The following is a 15357-nucleotide window of genomic DNA, read 5'->3' as shown; positions in this document are numbered from 1 at the left end:
GTAAACAGTTGAAACAAGGGACCCTCCAGTGAAAATGCTCGTTTGCAAGTGATTTTTTTGTTGCTGCTAATTACTAACTTTCACAGGCCACTACACATTCATCCCCAACATGTAACTGACAATAACAAATGACAAAAGATGAATTTATTACAACAGTCTGTCTCCACTTCACATTGTCCTCATGCTCTGCCCTCCAATTCTTACCTATATCAAGGGATCCTAGAGGGTACATTTTACTACAGCATGTTCTACCTATCCAAATGCAAACTCACAATATTTATTATCAATTTTAATAATTTCTTATAACCCAAAAGTGTGCAATGTGCCTTACAGAACAAAGAAGAAGACATAGTCACTGCTCTAAAGAAGTCAGTTTCATTTTAAAATTAGTGTAATGAATGATGTTGCCGAACTGTAAAGAGGAGATGGGAAGAAGAAGAGACGTAGTTGTTTAAACACATCCCCTGTTGTTAGCATGTGTTCATCTTGACGGTTCAATTAAACTTAACTTTTTAAATAGGATTGTAATAGCCTAGACTGTTTCCCTGCAAGGATTGTAATAGCCTAGATTGTTTCCCTGCACTTTACTCACACTAGGGGCTCTTACTCACATGAGTAGTCTGATTTCAGAGGGATTGAAGTTAATTGTGTGACTAAGTATTCACTGACATGAATAAGGGGTACATATTCCTGCCTAACATAATCTGACTATTTTCATTACTGGGGATCCCGCTGGTTCCCTTAGAATCATGTTCTACTTCCTAGTACATCTTCTAATTAAGAAGTGTCTTACTAATCAATACTCCCCTTGCTGCAGCTTACTCATTATTTCTCACCGTTTTACTTTTGGCTAATGAGGATCATTTTTCCTTTTTGACATTATGAATGGCTTCACACAGCCAGTAAGAAAACTTCAACCTTTATAAATTGCAGGATACACAAATCACTTTTTAATTGCATTCTTATACAAATTATTGTGAAGAGCTTGCACTTCATAGTCACATTGTATTTTCTTCCCAAGGACCTGGAAGCTTTTTACCAACATTATCAAGTTTACCCTGAAGACTGTGCCATCTCTTCAGTTATTGTCCACCTGCGGCAGAAGAGGGATAGCAGTCCAAGAAAGGGTAAGTGGCTTACTAAAGCTTATCACATGGGAAGTATATGGTAGAGCCTGGTCTAGGACCCAGATCTTCCCGCTACCAATCTAATGTCTTAAGCACAAGACCATCCCTTGTAAGGGTGAAGAATTGTTGCTTGCTCTATAGTACTCTAAGAAAAAAAATAGCATTCTTTACTTCTACAAAATACAGAGCCAGGAGAAAACCTTGCCATTCTCACCCGATCATGCTACAGAGCAGATTAATATAATTCCAGCATATTTTAATGCATATCAGCCGTAGACCTATACTAATTTCCATGGCTTCAGAGGGCGTTTGCTGGGCAAAGAAGGAACATGAATAGGCAAAACAGTATTTTCTTCCCCTGACCTAGCCCCAAAAGCTCCACAACTCCATTTTGCGGGGCTGGTGATGATTCCTTCTTCCCTTCCTCCCTGGTTGGGTATACCCAAGAACAGATCAGACTGGAATACAGCTACATACACTGGATTCCACACAGTGACCCAAATAACACTGCACCATACCTTGCAGGCAGAACAGGGTTCTGAGGGACGTAATCTAACAAATTCCATTTGATCAGCTTGAAAATGGAGGCTGGCAGTATATTCGACCCTAAAATGACCAAATATAACCCCTCCTTCCAAAAAGACATAAGGATAAATCTACAGCAGCCCTGAAGCAATGGGACACTTTCAAAAGGAGCCCAAGTTAGCATTTTTATCATCCCCCCTCTGTGTGCCAAGTCTCCTAGGATCAGTAAGAGCTAACAATGTTGCCAGAAGGATACCTTTAACAGATATTAGAGGAACTTTGACAGGGCAATGGATTTGAAAAAAAAAAAAAAAAACAGAACAAAAAAACCACCAATGGGAGCTATTTAAACACAGCAACAGAAGAGTTCACTAATGAACCCTTACCTCATCCTGCTCCCTTTCTGTGCAGATGGGTTTTATATTGCAGTGGCTACACCAAATACCCCATAACCATCTTGGAGGCATAGTGGCAATAGTTGCAATATCCTTTACAGTCAAATGCACCCATGGATAAGAGCTTACATGTGAGTTAAGAGATTTATAGGCCCAGTGTTGCTCCTATGTATATGAGTTGATTTCACAGTATAGCTGTGGGGGTATAAAGAACCTATGTGCAGCTTAGCTCCTGCCTCTCTCATCTGTTTCCATTCTTCTCTTACCAACAACAAATTCACAATACCAAGAAGGTTCCTCCATGGCGCCACTAAATCACTGCTTTTAGTTGTGCCCACTTGTTATCATTCATCCGTAAGCTCTTAGACAAACTCTTCAGAAAAGGGACTTTATGTTCTCGCTTGACCCAACGCAATATAGAATCTATATGGCTTGTGTGATGTTACTGGACGTAAACATAAAACATATTGTTACTAGCTCTTATACATCTGCACCAAATCTTGTGCAAAGAGGGCCAAGTGAGATGTCTATAAAAAACCTGACAATTTGCTGATTCTCTTTATATATAGCCCATATGTATGTATCATTTTTGTATTTGAAGTCATGAGTATTGGCTATGTACTTGTGTCTCCCAGAAGCATATATCTGAAACACTAACTGGAAGTTTTGCAACCTATTGTGAAAGGAGCTCTAGTCAGAGGAATCGGAGTACCCAACTGAAAATGAACCTTACGTGGTGTCAATCCATATCTGAAGAACTTAAATGTGAATGGTCAGACCAGCATGTGACTCTTGGACAGGTGACTTGATCATGTAAAAACTCCATCTTGGGCATACTTTCACATGAGGTAGGGTGACCATCCATCAGACATCCCAACTTATTTTAACAAAAGGGCTAATTGTGCCATATACAGCTCTCCTGCTGAGCTGCCCTTCCCCAAGTCAGCACAACCGCAGCTGCAGGCACCTGGCACTGGCTAGAGAGCACATGCATCATGTACTGACTCGCCAGGTGTGCAAGAAGCAGCAGGAGAGGGAGCCTAGGGCCCTGTCATACAGTAAGGTAGGGTATGTTTGGGCAGAAGGAAGGTAGTGTGTATCCCCCCACTTGATCCTTGTTTTAGATTTCAAGGGGACATGGTGCCCCTCTTTGGGGCAGCTGCCCCTCCAGCCAGGGAAATGCCTATGGAGAGAAAGCCCCATCCCTGCTGCATTGCAGGGCAGCTGCCTGTGGAGCCAGGGAACCCCCCATGGGGCAGCTGCTCTCCACAGTGAGGGAGCCCTCCTCCCAGGGCAGGGATGCAGCCCCATTCTCAGCTTCCCACGGCATGTACAAGGTTACAGTTGGTAAATGTTGACTTTGTTATGCCATATACACCTCACTGTAAGACAAGAAGAAAACTTTTGCTTTAGAAGCCATGAGCACACAGCATTCTCCATTATAAACTTCTTGCCAACTTCAGTTCAGTTAAAATAAGTATTTTTAATTGATTTACCTATTTGTTATAAAAATGTCATGTGTCTTTTTTAATGGGTGCTCAGTAAACAATGTTATTTTGAATGTTTGTACTGCATAGGTTAGATTGATTTCCATTGAACTTGCTGAAGTTCGACCAATTTTACCAGGTCTCCCGTATTTGGCATAGGGAAATATGGTTACCCTAACACAAGGAGAAGGATGGAATCCCTCCACATAGGCAAGGTTATTACTGTTTAATTTTCTCTAATCTTATATAATTTTTAAACATGGGTGATAATATTTTGCATTTTCCTCTCTCTTCTGCTGATTAGATTTTCATACAAGATTTATCTTGTATTGCTACAAATGACTAGTGTTATGCATTTTTAAAATGTTAATTCTGGGTCTAATCCTGCTATATTTGCAAATAAAGTTTTCCCTTTATGTTTATTGGAGATTTTAGTGCACAAAGATTGCAGGATCAGAGCACATGTTCTTTAAAAAGTAAATATATACATAGACTTAGGCAAAAGGCTCATATATATACTGGCCTTGAATCTCAGTTGCAAGAAGGCTTAGTGTGAGGCTGTGTTCCCTTTTAGGCCAAGTTACAATGATTGAGCAAAATGTAAAAGGGTCTTAGAGTAAATTAAAAATAAGGCCTAATTTTTAATGAGGTATGTATTTATACTGAACAAGAAGTTCGGTGGCACCTTATAGACTAACAGATATTTTGGAGCCTAAACTTTCATGGGCAAAGACCTGCCTTATTAGATGCATGAGTGGGGGTTTCAGAGGAAGATGTAAAGAGGGGGTCTCAGTAAAGGGGAGGGCTAGAGCTGACAAGGTCTATGCAGTCAGGGTGGAAATGGCCCATTATCGGCAGTTAATGTGGAGTTGTGAACATCAAGAGCAGAGAAACTGCTTTTGTAATGGGCCAGCCACTCCCAGTCTCTGTTCAATCCTTGGTTGATGGAGTTAAATTTGCAAATAAATTGCAGCTCAGAAATTTCTCTTTCCATTTTATTTTTGAATTTTTTTTGTTGTAGGATTGCTATTGCTACTGAGTATCCAGGGAGATTGAAGTGTTCTCCTACATGTTTTGCATGGTACTGTTCCTGATGTCTGATTTATGTCCATTTATTCTTTTGCTTTACTGAGACCTCCTCTTTAAATCATCCTCTGAAACCCCACACTAATGCATCTGACGAAGTGGGTTTTTGCTCACGAAAATTTACACTCCAAAATATCTGTTAGTCTATAAGGTGCCACAGACTTCTTTTTGTTTTGAAGATACAGACTAACACAGCTACCTCTCTGATACTTGTATTTATACTGTATAGTCAGTAGTCTTATGTATCGGTATGTTATTTAATGCATAAACATTATATATGTCATCTGCATAACTCTTCACATAACACCACCCTGCTTACGATAACTGTAACTTTATTATAAATAAGAAATTTTAAAACAATGTACACTTAATGTAAAAACTAGATCAAGGAACGATGATTTTGGCCCACATTTCTTTCTTTTTTTGAGTTCCTAAAACAATTAATGTTAACACTAAACTTCTTTCTTAATGTATAAGCATATGTAGCTGGCAGTCATTGACTGTTTTCCATAATAACTATTTTGTCAGTTTACTTTAATGTTCTCAATTTAATTTTTCTGAACTTCACACAGAATTATACCTTAGAAAAGAGAAATAATGAAAAGCCTCATTAGGCTGCTTTCTTTTTTTTACTGCTATCCAGGCAATTCCATTTAGAATTCAAAGCAGAGAAATGATAATTAGTGCTTTTAGTGATTGTGGAGCATTCTGAAAAGGTTTGCTTGAAAGGCTCTCAAGAAATGCAATGCTGAATTTTAACCTTGGCATATGGCCGTAAGGAAATATTACGTGTTACAGTATTTAACCAGAAGGTGAAATGACCTTTTCCTCACAACAATTGACACAAGGAAATTAAATTTAAATATTTTTGGAATATTTTACTTATATACATGCTTATGTCATCCTGATGGGCCTCTGCATTTTACTACACAATTATTTTAACTGATTAAATCTGATGCCTGTTGGATTTTAATAACCAAATTAGGCAAGCCAAAAGACAACTATTTCAAACATGAAATGATCACTATCTGATTACGTGAGCCCACAAAAGTGCAAGCAATTTTAATCTTTTTCAGTCTTTTCAGAACCTCAGAATAACCTGGAGACCATACCTCTTTTGTTGTGAAGAACTTCATTGATTGCCATGTGGTCCTCTTAATGAGCATTTAAATCATACAGTTACATATTAAAGGATAACTTTTTCGCCTCCTAAATGATTAGTGTATAAAAACGGTTAGACTCAGTCTCTTTTTCCCCTCAAATCTGAGAGGATTTTTATTACATCAGCAGGAGGTTAGGATGACTGGTTCCACTATCACATTGTCGTCTTTTTTTTCAAATAGAATTTTCTGTCTTCATACGCTAAACTACATGCCAAGAAAGTGACCTTTTGTCAACCTGTAATTATGTATTTGAAAAGATTTAAAAAGCAATGCTGGGAATCTGCTTGTTAATTTCAAGAGGCAAAAGAGTACTATGAGACACATAAGTTATCTTAAGAATAAAGACAGTCTCTTACTTGGTCCTCAAAGGAGAGTGCCTGTGCAACGTCTCTTGGAAATCCATCAATAACTATACCTTCTTCATCAGGAATCTGCATTAATCTCTGCTTTATCTCAGTTATAGTTGTTTCCTTTCACACAGAGAAATAATATTAAAAGGTTTTAAGGTGATGGCCATTAGTGCAGCATGTAAAAATCTTTACAGGAAAAAATACCAAATAGAGGGTATTTCATAGGTGTGTTGTACCTGAGGGGCCAGTTCTCCAGTAGTAATTATTTTAGCAATTAGACTCCATTTTCTATTGCTGCTTGTATTGTGGATCTTCTTCCTTAACAATTCACCGACTGATACATATTCAAATCCATAACGTTCAGCTATCTTCAAACTTTGAGTTCCCTTACCACTTCCCGGTCCACCTATTGTAATGATAAGCAAAACAATTCCTTTAGAATATCAAATTCACTGTCAATAAATCTCCACCACGAGCACCAATTCCCCCAAAGTAATAATAAATCAAAGCCTGCAGTTGTTCCATGGTTAACACTCTCAAAGTCAGTGGAAGTGTCTCTTTTGCAGGACCAAACTTACCAATCTAAAATAAAATACCAGCTTAAGTATAAAAAGACAAGCTTGTTTTTTCTAGGCCTAATTCTCTGTTCACTTACTTCCATTTACTAACTGCCTTGGCAGAACTTTTCCTGGTTTACACTAGTGTGAAGATGAAGAGTATCAAGAGCCCTTCTGCATATTGTTTAAGGAAAGTTATTAACTGAACCCAAATAGAGGGACAGATTTTCTGATGCCTTTGCTCACATTAAAAATGTACCTCAGTCTATAAGTGATCCCACTGAAGTCAATGGAACTACTTAAGGAATACAAGTATCAGTGTATTCCTAAATACGTCTTCAGAAAATTTTGGAGTTCCTAAAATTAACACACCTTTAAATGTGTTGAGACAGTATAACATTTATTCTATCTGAGTTGTACACATTTAATGTGAAAAACTGGGGGGGGGGGGAATCACACACTAACACCTGGAAAAACTAAACCTTTTCTCCTAAAATTTCAGAGAGTCTGAAAAAAGCCATACAAGGTATTCAAGAGGAAGGTTTCACTCTAATCTTCAGGGAAAAAAAAATCTTCCTTTTTGACATGAAATACAATAAAAAAGAGGTGCACACAGTCCTGTATTTCTCTGCTTTCCATCTTAGTTATGTGCACACAAAAATAATTAACCACAAATTATTGCATATCGAAGGTTCATAAACTTCTCATAGGTGAAGTCAGTTTTTATTAATCAGAAAATTATCCATTTATACCAAACTGATTTCCTCCTTGTTTTACAAAAGTTCAGACCATTAACTAAGTTAAGAGGACTTAAAATTTATTTCCCATGTCAAATAACTATCCGTTTTCCTCCTTCTAGGTACTTTTGCACATTTGATGTTCCTATCCTTTGGTATGAAACTTAAGGAGTGTGTCCGCACTAGCTGGTTACTTCGAAGTAGCTGGCACAACGTTGAAATAGTACGCGTCGCATCTACACGGGCTGTGAGCTATTTCAATGTTGAAATCGACGTTAGACAGCGAGATGTCGAAATCGCTATTCCTATCCGAAGATGGGAATAGCGCCCTACTTTGACACTCAAGATCCACGTCCCACTCGTCAAAATAGCAGGGTCCTCCATGGCGGCCATCAGCTGAGGGGTTGAGAGACGCTCTATCAAGCCCCTGCAGGGCTCTATGGTTGCTGCGTGCAGCAACCCTTAGCCCAGGGCTTCTGGCTGCTGCTGCTGCTGCTGCAGCTGGGGGTCCATGCTGCATGCACGGGGTCTGCAACCAGTTGTTGGCTCTGTGGATCTCATGTTGTGCAAGGCGAGTGTGTCAGGGAGGGGCCTTTTAAGGGAGCAGCTTGGAGCTTTGCTGGCCCCTTATTTTGACAGGGAGTGCTTGTGTGTGTGGACACTCTGCATTTCTTTCCGGGGCAGCTCCTTTTGACATTCTCCGTCACTACTTTGACATTGAACATCAATGGCACCAGCCCTGGAGGATGTGTAGACGATATGCATCGAAGTAGCCTATTTCGATGTTCCTAAGTCGGAATAGGCTACTTCAACATAGTGTGCTAGTGTAGATTTAGCCAAGGTGACAAGAGTGTTTACAAAGGTGGAAGTTGAATTTTGTCAATTTTTTACTGGGTAATGTACAGAATTTGAAAGTTATACTCCATGCCTGGGAAGTTCCAAGAAATGATGGAACCATATACCCCATTAGGTGGGAAACAAGAAGATCTTCAAGAGCACCCAGGACAGCTCCCTACATGCTGTCAGACAAGAAGCACACACTAAGTAAGACTCAACCCAGTTCCAGGGATGTATTTTAATGTACATCCAGTCTTCACACACTATTTTACAACAGAACCACATTGATTCCTTTGTACAAGAGTCTTCCATGGTCTGGCTTTGCTGCTTTGTGAAAAGGTCAGCCATATATTTGTTAAAATAAAAAAATAAAAGGCACTTGTGTTACTCCTCCATCTGATGAAGGTCACACAGCTCAAAGAATACGAAGGCTCTGGCATTTTTCCATATTTTGATTTCTGTTTTAGAAACTTAGGCTAGGTCTACACTAGCTGCAGAAGATCAAATGCTTAGGTTCGATCTTCCAGGGTGCTATTTTGCACTTGCACGAAACAGCATGTTCTGGGATCAATGTTGAATCTACAATTCCTTGTGAGACACAAGGATTAAGGAATGTTGGGAGGAGGAGTGCTCCCATCAACATTCTGCAGTGAAGACAGGGACCAAGGTCAACGGCTGCAAAAATCGATTTTAGGTATGCAATTGGCGTACCTAAAATTGCGTAGCAAAAGTCAACATTCCCAGTAAGTGTAGACATAGCCTAAGAGCAAACTGCTAAGGAAAACACCATTGTTTAGCAGCTCTACGAGGGGTGTGCAGCAGTAGCTATGAAAATTTGATGGTCTTTGTTTTATCCCTGCTGCCCTTTATATTTCTCAAAGATCTCTCCGTATGCAGAGTTCAGCAGACAGTTTCTTCTCAGCATTTCTGCAGTACATCATAAAGCAGACACACACACACACACACACACACACACACACATGCACACACACACAATTTCCTCTCATGGAGATTTGTTCCCCTTAATATAATTCCTTTTAGAGTGAGAATCTGATTCTTCACTGCTTTTTACATCTTGTATAGTTACTTACACTTATGGAAAGTAAGTGCAAAATGAGCACAAAACACTACCACCAGTGTGAAAGGAAAATTCTTATTTAGCAGCAGCTTCCACTCATTTTGCACAGATAAGTGATTAAATCTGGTGCAAAGCACTGGAGTATTAGCCCCTGATATGTTCTTTAGAAATCATGTCCTCTTAGCATTGGAAATATAATACACAGACAAGAAGAACAAAAAAACCCTAATCCAGACAAGTGACATGCAAATGTTTCATGCCCATTGTACAAACTATTGACCGGATTTAAACTGTAGATGTACTGATTGATTGATTAGTATGTGTTACCTGAGGCTGAGATTATCACTTTGCTTGCAAAGGCCACAGAGTGATACGCAATGACCAATTTTGTGAAAAGTGTGTAATTAACAAGGTTTTTTTTTTTAAACAGAGAAACAAGTTGCACACAACTGGATATAGCTACAGCTGAATTTATCAAAGTAGTAGGCTGAAGAGGCACACTTTCACTAAACAGAACCCAATGGTTAAAAACTGCATCCAGGAATTTTAAGCATGGGTCATGTCAGGCCAATCTATTCTTCTCAAGGGCTATAGCTTATATGATTTTACAGATGTCTCCTTATCTACGGCCAACTCAATTTTCTTATTCAGCAATGAAACCTGAGACATAGGTTGCACTTGGACAATATTCCTTCCCTAACCTAAACAGAAGGATTACATTTAAACCTAGCAGACATCTGATTTCTACATTCTGAATGATAGTAAAAAAGAGAATAATAATAAGGGTTTAATAATAATAATAATGATAATAATAATGATAATAATAAGGGTCAAACAGAGCCTCCCTTTGCCTTCATACCTAAAACAAGGATGATTTTCGGTCGAGGTCTTGTAGGATCAAATACATCATACTCCTCAATTAGCTCAGCAGTTTCAGAAAGATCTGTGTCACTTTCTATGGAGAACTGGTGGATTGGAGGGAGTCGGTCATATCGTCGATAAGGAAAGTTTGGGTTGTCAGGCATCACTGCAAAACAATAAAAAATTGAAATTACAGAAATCAATAGCAAAACTCAACATTTGGTTGATTATACAAGGATGACACAAAGAAGAATTTAGTGTAGCTATGATAAGAAATATGGTGGTAACAATTTTTTTTCCAATATCTTGAATGCCATTTTACTTACTGGAAGTATTTGGTGTTAAGTCTCTCCACTCAGCTGGTTTATTCAGTTTAGAACAACTAGTTCTCTGTTTATAAGAGAACTTTACTGTCTTTTGAAATCTACAAGCTTGCATTCATGATAAAATACTTTTATTCTTCAATGAAAATCTGCCATCAAAGACAGCAGGAAGGCACAAGTTTCTGAGCAGCTGGCCCTCATCTCTTATACATCCCCTGGATCAACAGTTTTGTGACTGGAAATCTTTTTATGTTGCATACAAAGACAGGATAGGAAATATATACACGGCAACACGAAAAGGAACTAATTACTGATCTTTAATGTTACTGCATTAATATATGAATGAGATGTTTTGATATGACAGATTTCAATCTACTGAGATGCATCAGTTCTAAATAACTTCATATATGTTGTATTTAGTAAATTAATGTACAGCACTAATAACTGCTCTGAACATAAAGAGGACATAGAGAAGCAAAATCTCAGTTGGTGGTTCCATTCAAGTAAATGAGTATTTGGTTCATGAAGAACAGCTAAGAATCTAGCCCAAATATTGTAAAGATCTGAAGCTGAATTATGTCTATATGCAGATGTTAGTGAGGTGCAAGGAGATTCCTGCAGTGTATCCATGAAACAAACAACATTCATCATTTGGCTGCAGGATTATGGTGGTCAATTAGGGCATGGTCAGGAGTGCTCAGAGGCTGAGAGAGAGCAAGTCTGTGCACCAGCAGAACTGCATTTCCTGTGCCTCAAGCAGTGAGTGCACCTTTTCAAACAGATTGGCCAGGGTTGCATCCCAACCACATCTCCGCACACCAGCTGAGGCTTAATGCCTCTGAGACCCACAACTCTGGAAACACACTTCCTCCTCCTCTGCATCAATCTACTTCCTTATAGGGAGGTATAATTTTGATCTATTTTCCACCTACACAACAGCTACTATGAGAAAACAAAATGACACAAAACAACCCAACCACTACTACAAGCCTAAAAACAAACAATCCCCATCTTGAAAACGGTTTAAAACAATCAAAAGAATTACCTTTTAGGGCTGACTGATTATTAATTCCTCGCACATTTATATAAAATAGTTTGGAATCTGGGTGCCCGTATCTCTACAATTTTCCCCAAAGAAGTGTAACATCTAATTTGTCATAACTGTACAAGGTAATTTGTGTAAATACACATTTTTTAAATAGTGGGTCTGAAATTACCTAATGTTATACGAATACGCAAGATATTGAGCTGAAAGCTATACATTACCATTCCTGAAAAAGGCTCTTCTTGATTGCCCTCCATTGAGTGGTGGTACTGTTCTCTTTTCTTGACTAACAAAGGTGTCCCATTTCACTTTCTCTGTCCCTCCCAGTTCTTTCACTTTTTGTAAACAACTTTCCAAATATTCTATTGGGTCATCAGGTTTGCAACACACTAACCCATTCAACAGACTCTGAAACACAATATGCAAAAATAAGTTTTAATACCAAGACTGTGAAAATATGCACAAGCTGGTATTTTGAATTTCATTTTATTGTACCCATTTCTGTATTCCCAGTGTAACCAAAATTTTAAGTTAAAGTCAATATTTGGGGCATGTAGGAATATAGGATTGGGTCCCACTGAGGTCACCAAAATGACTTAGATATGAAAGCTCCTGCATATGTCTTTATTTTCATATTTACAAATGGAATGAAAGTGGAAAATAGTAAAAAGTTTTATTTAATCTTTCTTAGAACTACATCTCTGACTGGCAAATATATTGTTTTTGGTCTTAGTTAAAAAAGATCCAAAGTCTGGGTTTTCTAGCTTTTCAGTTAAATAAAAATGTATAAATGTTCTGAAAAAACAGCATAACCAGAAATATTGTTCGTATTAATGTCTGAGAAACAAAACTATAATAAAAGCTAGACTGATCTTTAAAACCGACAGGCTCTCCAACATCATGTTCTTGGGTGTGATGTAAGTAGCTGAACTGACCACCAGCTACAGTCATTTTAGAAAATTTCCATTGTGTACTATTAATTCTAACTGGTGCAGGACATATGTGTGTGAAGGATACTATGGATTTTGGAGTATTATACCCTCCTCTGGAGTAGACAAGATTGTGTTTTGTTGGCAAAAGGATGTATGGGGAAATGGACTATTAATGGCAAAATGGCAATTTCTACTATTAGCTCTGAACAGATGCTTTAGGCTGTAGTCCTTTCAATTGCATTTTTCAGCTTTCCCTGGTTTCTGTGCATAAAATTGGGTGCTATAGTTGAAATCAGTATAAAACATGAAAATACCTTACATTCATGATTAGACATTTCCTCAAGTGTTATTTTAATAGCCACAGTTTATATAGTTACTTTAATATTGCTTTTATATGCATTTGTATTTATAATATAGTTCATAATTTTCATGCATGAGTTACATCTTTAGTATAATTAAATAACTAGGCATTGCAAACTATGAGGAAAAATGCATACCTTTGCACAGTCGTACCAAAACCTTTCATTTGCTAACAGAATGCTTGCATCTCTCTAGCAGTACAATTGTCTGTATCCATAACTGAACCATTTATCTTTTTAAACACATGAATAAAACATCAACATAGTCTTTGGCCTATATATGTCTTTTCAATTTCTCATAAGAAAAGACTTGTTTAAAATAACCTAAAAAGAATATTTTCATTCAGGGCAGGAGATGAATGGTTTATTTTTGGGGGAAAATCCACATTTTACTGGAAATGAGCAAACTGCTGTTTATTAATAGATACACCCACCAGCTTTTCCTAAATCCCTTTTAATAATTTGGCATTAAACAGTCTGGTTTATTGATCAGTGAACTGAGCATTTGAACAAAAAATGATCATGTGTGCCTGCCAACCCTGGACAGTTATCTCCTCTCCCTACAGGAACTCATTGGGCATATGCTTTTATTTAATCTAAATTGGGGGAAAAAAAACAGGGTGGGGGCCTTGGTTGCACACACGTTTTCTGCAGTTAGCTGATTGACAATCTGACCGCTGAAGAGAGGATAAGTGCTTGCCCGTTACACCTTCCAGCTCAGGCTGCCCGTGCGCCCTAGAACCACAGGGAAGATGTGACTGAGTCTCTCCCGTGGGCTGTTGCGCGTTTCCCAGCCTGCGCGCCCGCGGTACTAGCGCATCACAGGTCAGGACTGGCCGGCTGGGAGCGACCCCGAGAGCAGAAGGGCGGGGGCACGTGCTGCAGGAGAGCCCCTAGTCCGGTTCGAAGAGGCTGGTGCTTGCAGCAGGGGCACCCGGCCCTTTTTCTGGAGGAATTACATCTCCCTCCCAGGCGCGCCGGGCCAGGGGCGGCGCAGCCCAGACGCCTCCCCGGCTCTCCAGCCACCCGGGCGGGCTGCGCCCCTAGCTCCGGCCCCAGCCTTTTCCTCCCGCCCAGCCGAGGACTCCGCCGGCCCCGCTGGCTGGCTCAGTGCCCGCTCCCCGTGGGCGGCGAGGCTGGGCTAGATCCGGCGGCCCCGAGATTGTCCCTGGCCGGGCTCCGGGCCCCGCGGCTCGGCCCTTACCTCGAAGAGCTGCGGGATCTCCCGCCGGGCCAGATACTCCTTGGCATCGCAGGGGTTCATGCCGCTGGCCGCTGCCTCAGAGCCGGGCTCCGTCGCTGCTGCGGCTCCCCCGCCTCTTCTCTCCGTGCCGCCGGCGGGACCCCCGGGCCGCGCACTCCGGAGGGCAGCGCTTCGCGAGGGGAGGCAGCGGCAGCCCCCAGCCCAGCTCCCTTGCGCGCCGCTGCGACGCCCAGCCGTGTGCCAGGGAGCCCGGCGCGCTGCACTGCTCGGGCTGACGGTGAGTGGGCGGCGAAGCAGCGCACGCCCCCTCCTGCAGGCGGCATCGCGCGCAAGGCTCGGCCCCCTTCGGGGTTTGCCGGCAGCCTGGGGCGGCGGCCGGGCTCAGCAGACAGTGCCCGGGGGCTGCCCCACCCCATCCCCTGCCACCGCACTGGGCAGCCTGGGCGAAGCGTCTGCAGGCGGCGGGAGGGGAGTCTGCTGGCTCCGGAGCCTTCCCGCGTGTGCGGAAAGTTTCCTAGGCTGCTATGCCGCCCGTGCAGATTGCAAGCCACGCTCAGGGCTCCGGCCGGGGCGCTCCTCCGTGCCACTGGTGATACAAGTGTGCGGTGGGACACAGCCGTTATGTGCCTGGCTGGTGCATCACCAGCGCTCATTGCAAGCGCCAGAAAATATCTGAACCCCCTGCGCGAGTGGACAGAGGAGGGGGTGTGTGTGCCTGTGTGCGTCCCTGCCTGAACCTTTGTGAATACAGCTGTGTGATACAGAAGAGAGGAGAGGGAGGCTGGAAGGACAGGTAGGGTTAGACAGGTTGTGAAGTCCACATGCACTTACCAGTGTGTAATTGCCCCAATTCCAGTTAGCTCTCCCTCCCACACCCCTGTAGCATCTATGATCCCTGTCAAACCCTTGGGATGCTTTAGAGCAGCAGTTCCCAACCATTTGGAGATGGCAACCCATTTTGACAATTCAAGACTTTCTGACCAGGCAAATCAAAAGCGGGGATCTGGTGGAGGGGATGTTCTCCCCTGGGGAAAAAAAATCTTGATTCCATCCTCTGCCCCCAGGCTTAAATCCCTTGCAGCCCCTGCCCCCAGGCTTAAATCCCTCACAGCCCCAAACTGCCCCCAAACCTACCTCATGAATCCCCCCTCGCTCTTTTGCCAGGCTACCACCTCCATGCAGCTTCCCTCTGTCCTCCTACTCCCTTACCCCACCTGCAACATAGGCAGTTCCCTGCTTTGCCACACTGAAATGGGGCTCAGTTTAAGTGGTATAATGGCTGGATCCCTCC

The 15357-nt window shown here is 41.3% G+C and overlaps 1 protein-coding gene across 1 annotated transcript in view; it reads right to left on the bottom strand.

The window, feature by feature from the left end:
• The window catches only part of AK5 (adenylate kinase 5), a 139279-nt gene extending 125118 nt beyond the window's left edge, over positions 1–14161 (bottom strand). The window contains exons 1-5 of the mRNA XM_075002733.1: positions 14067–14161; positions 11793–11979; positions 10202–10369; positions 6370–6539; positions 6140–6253 (exon numbers count right to left, since the gene is read on the bottom strand). Of these exons, the coding sequence (XP_074858834.1) occupies positions 6140–6253; positions 6370–6539; positions 10202–10369; positions 11793–11979; positions 14067–14126 (699 nt within the window). The 5' untranslated portion in view covers positions 14127–14161. The remainder of the gene's footprint in view (positions 1–6139; positions 6254–6369; positions 6540–10201; positions 10370–11792; positions 11980–14066) is intronic.
• Between the last annotated feature and the right edge of the window lie 1196 nt (positions 14162–15357).

The sequence above is a fragment of the Carettochelys insculpta genome, chromosome 9, assembly GCF_033958435.1.
Source record: "Carettochelys insculpta isolate YL-2023 chromosome 9, ASM3395843v1, whole genome shotgun sequence".
NCBI lineage: Eukaryota > Metazoa > Chordata > Testudines > Carettochelyidae > Carettochelys > Carettochelys insculpta.
Note: the sequence above shows the minus strand (reverse complement) of the source record. Positions and strands in the feature narration are given on the sequence as shown.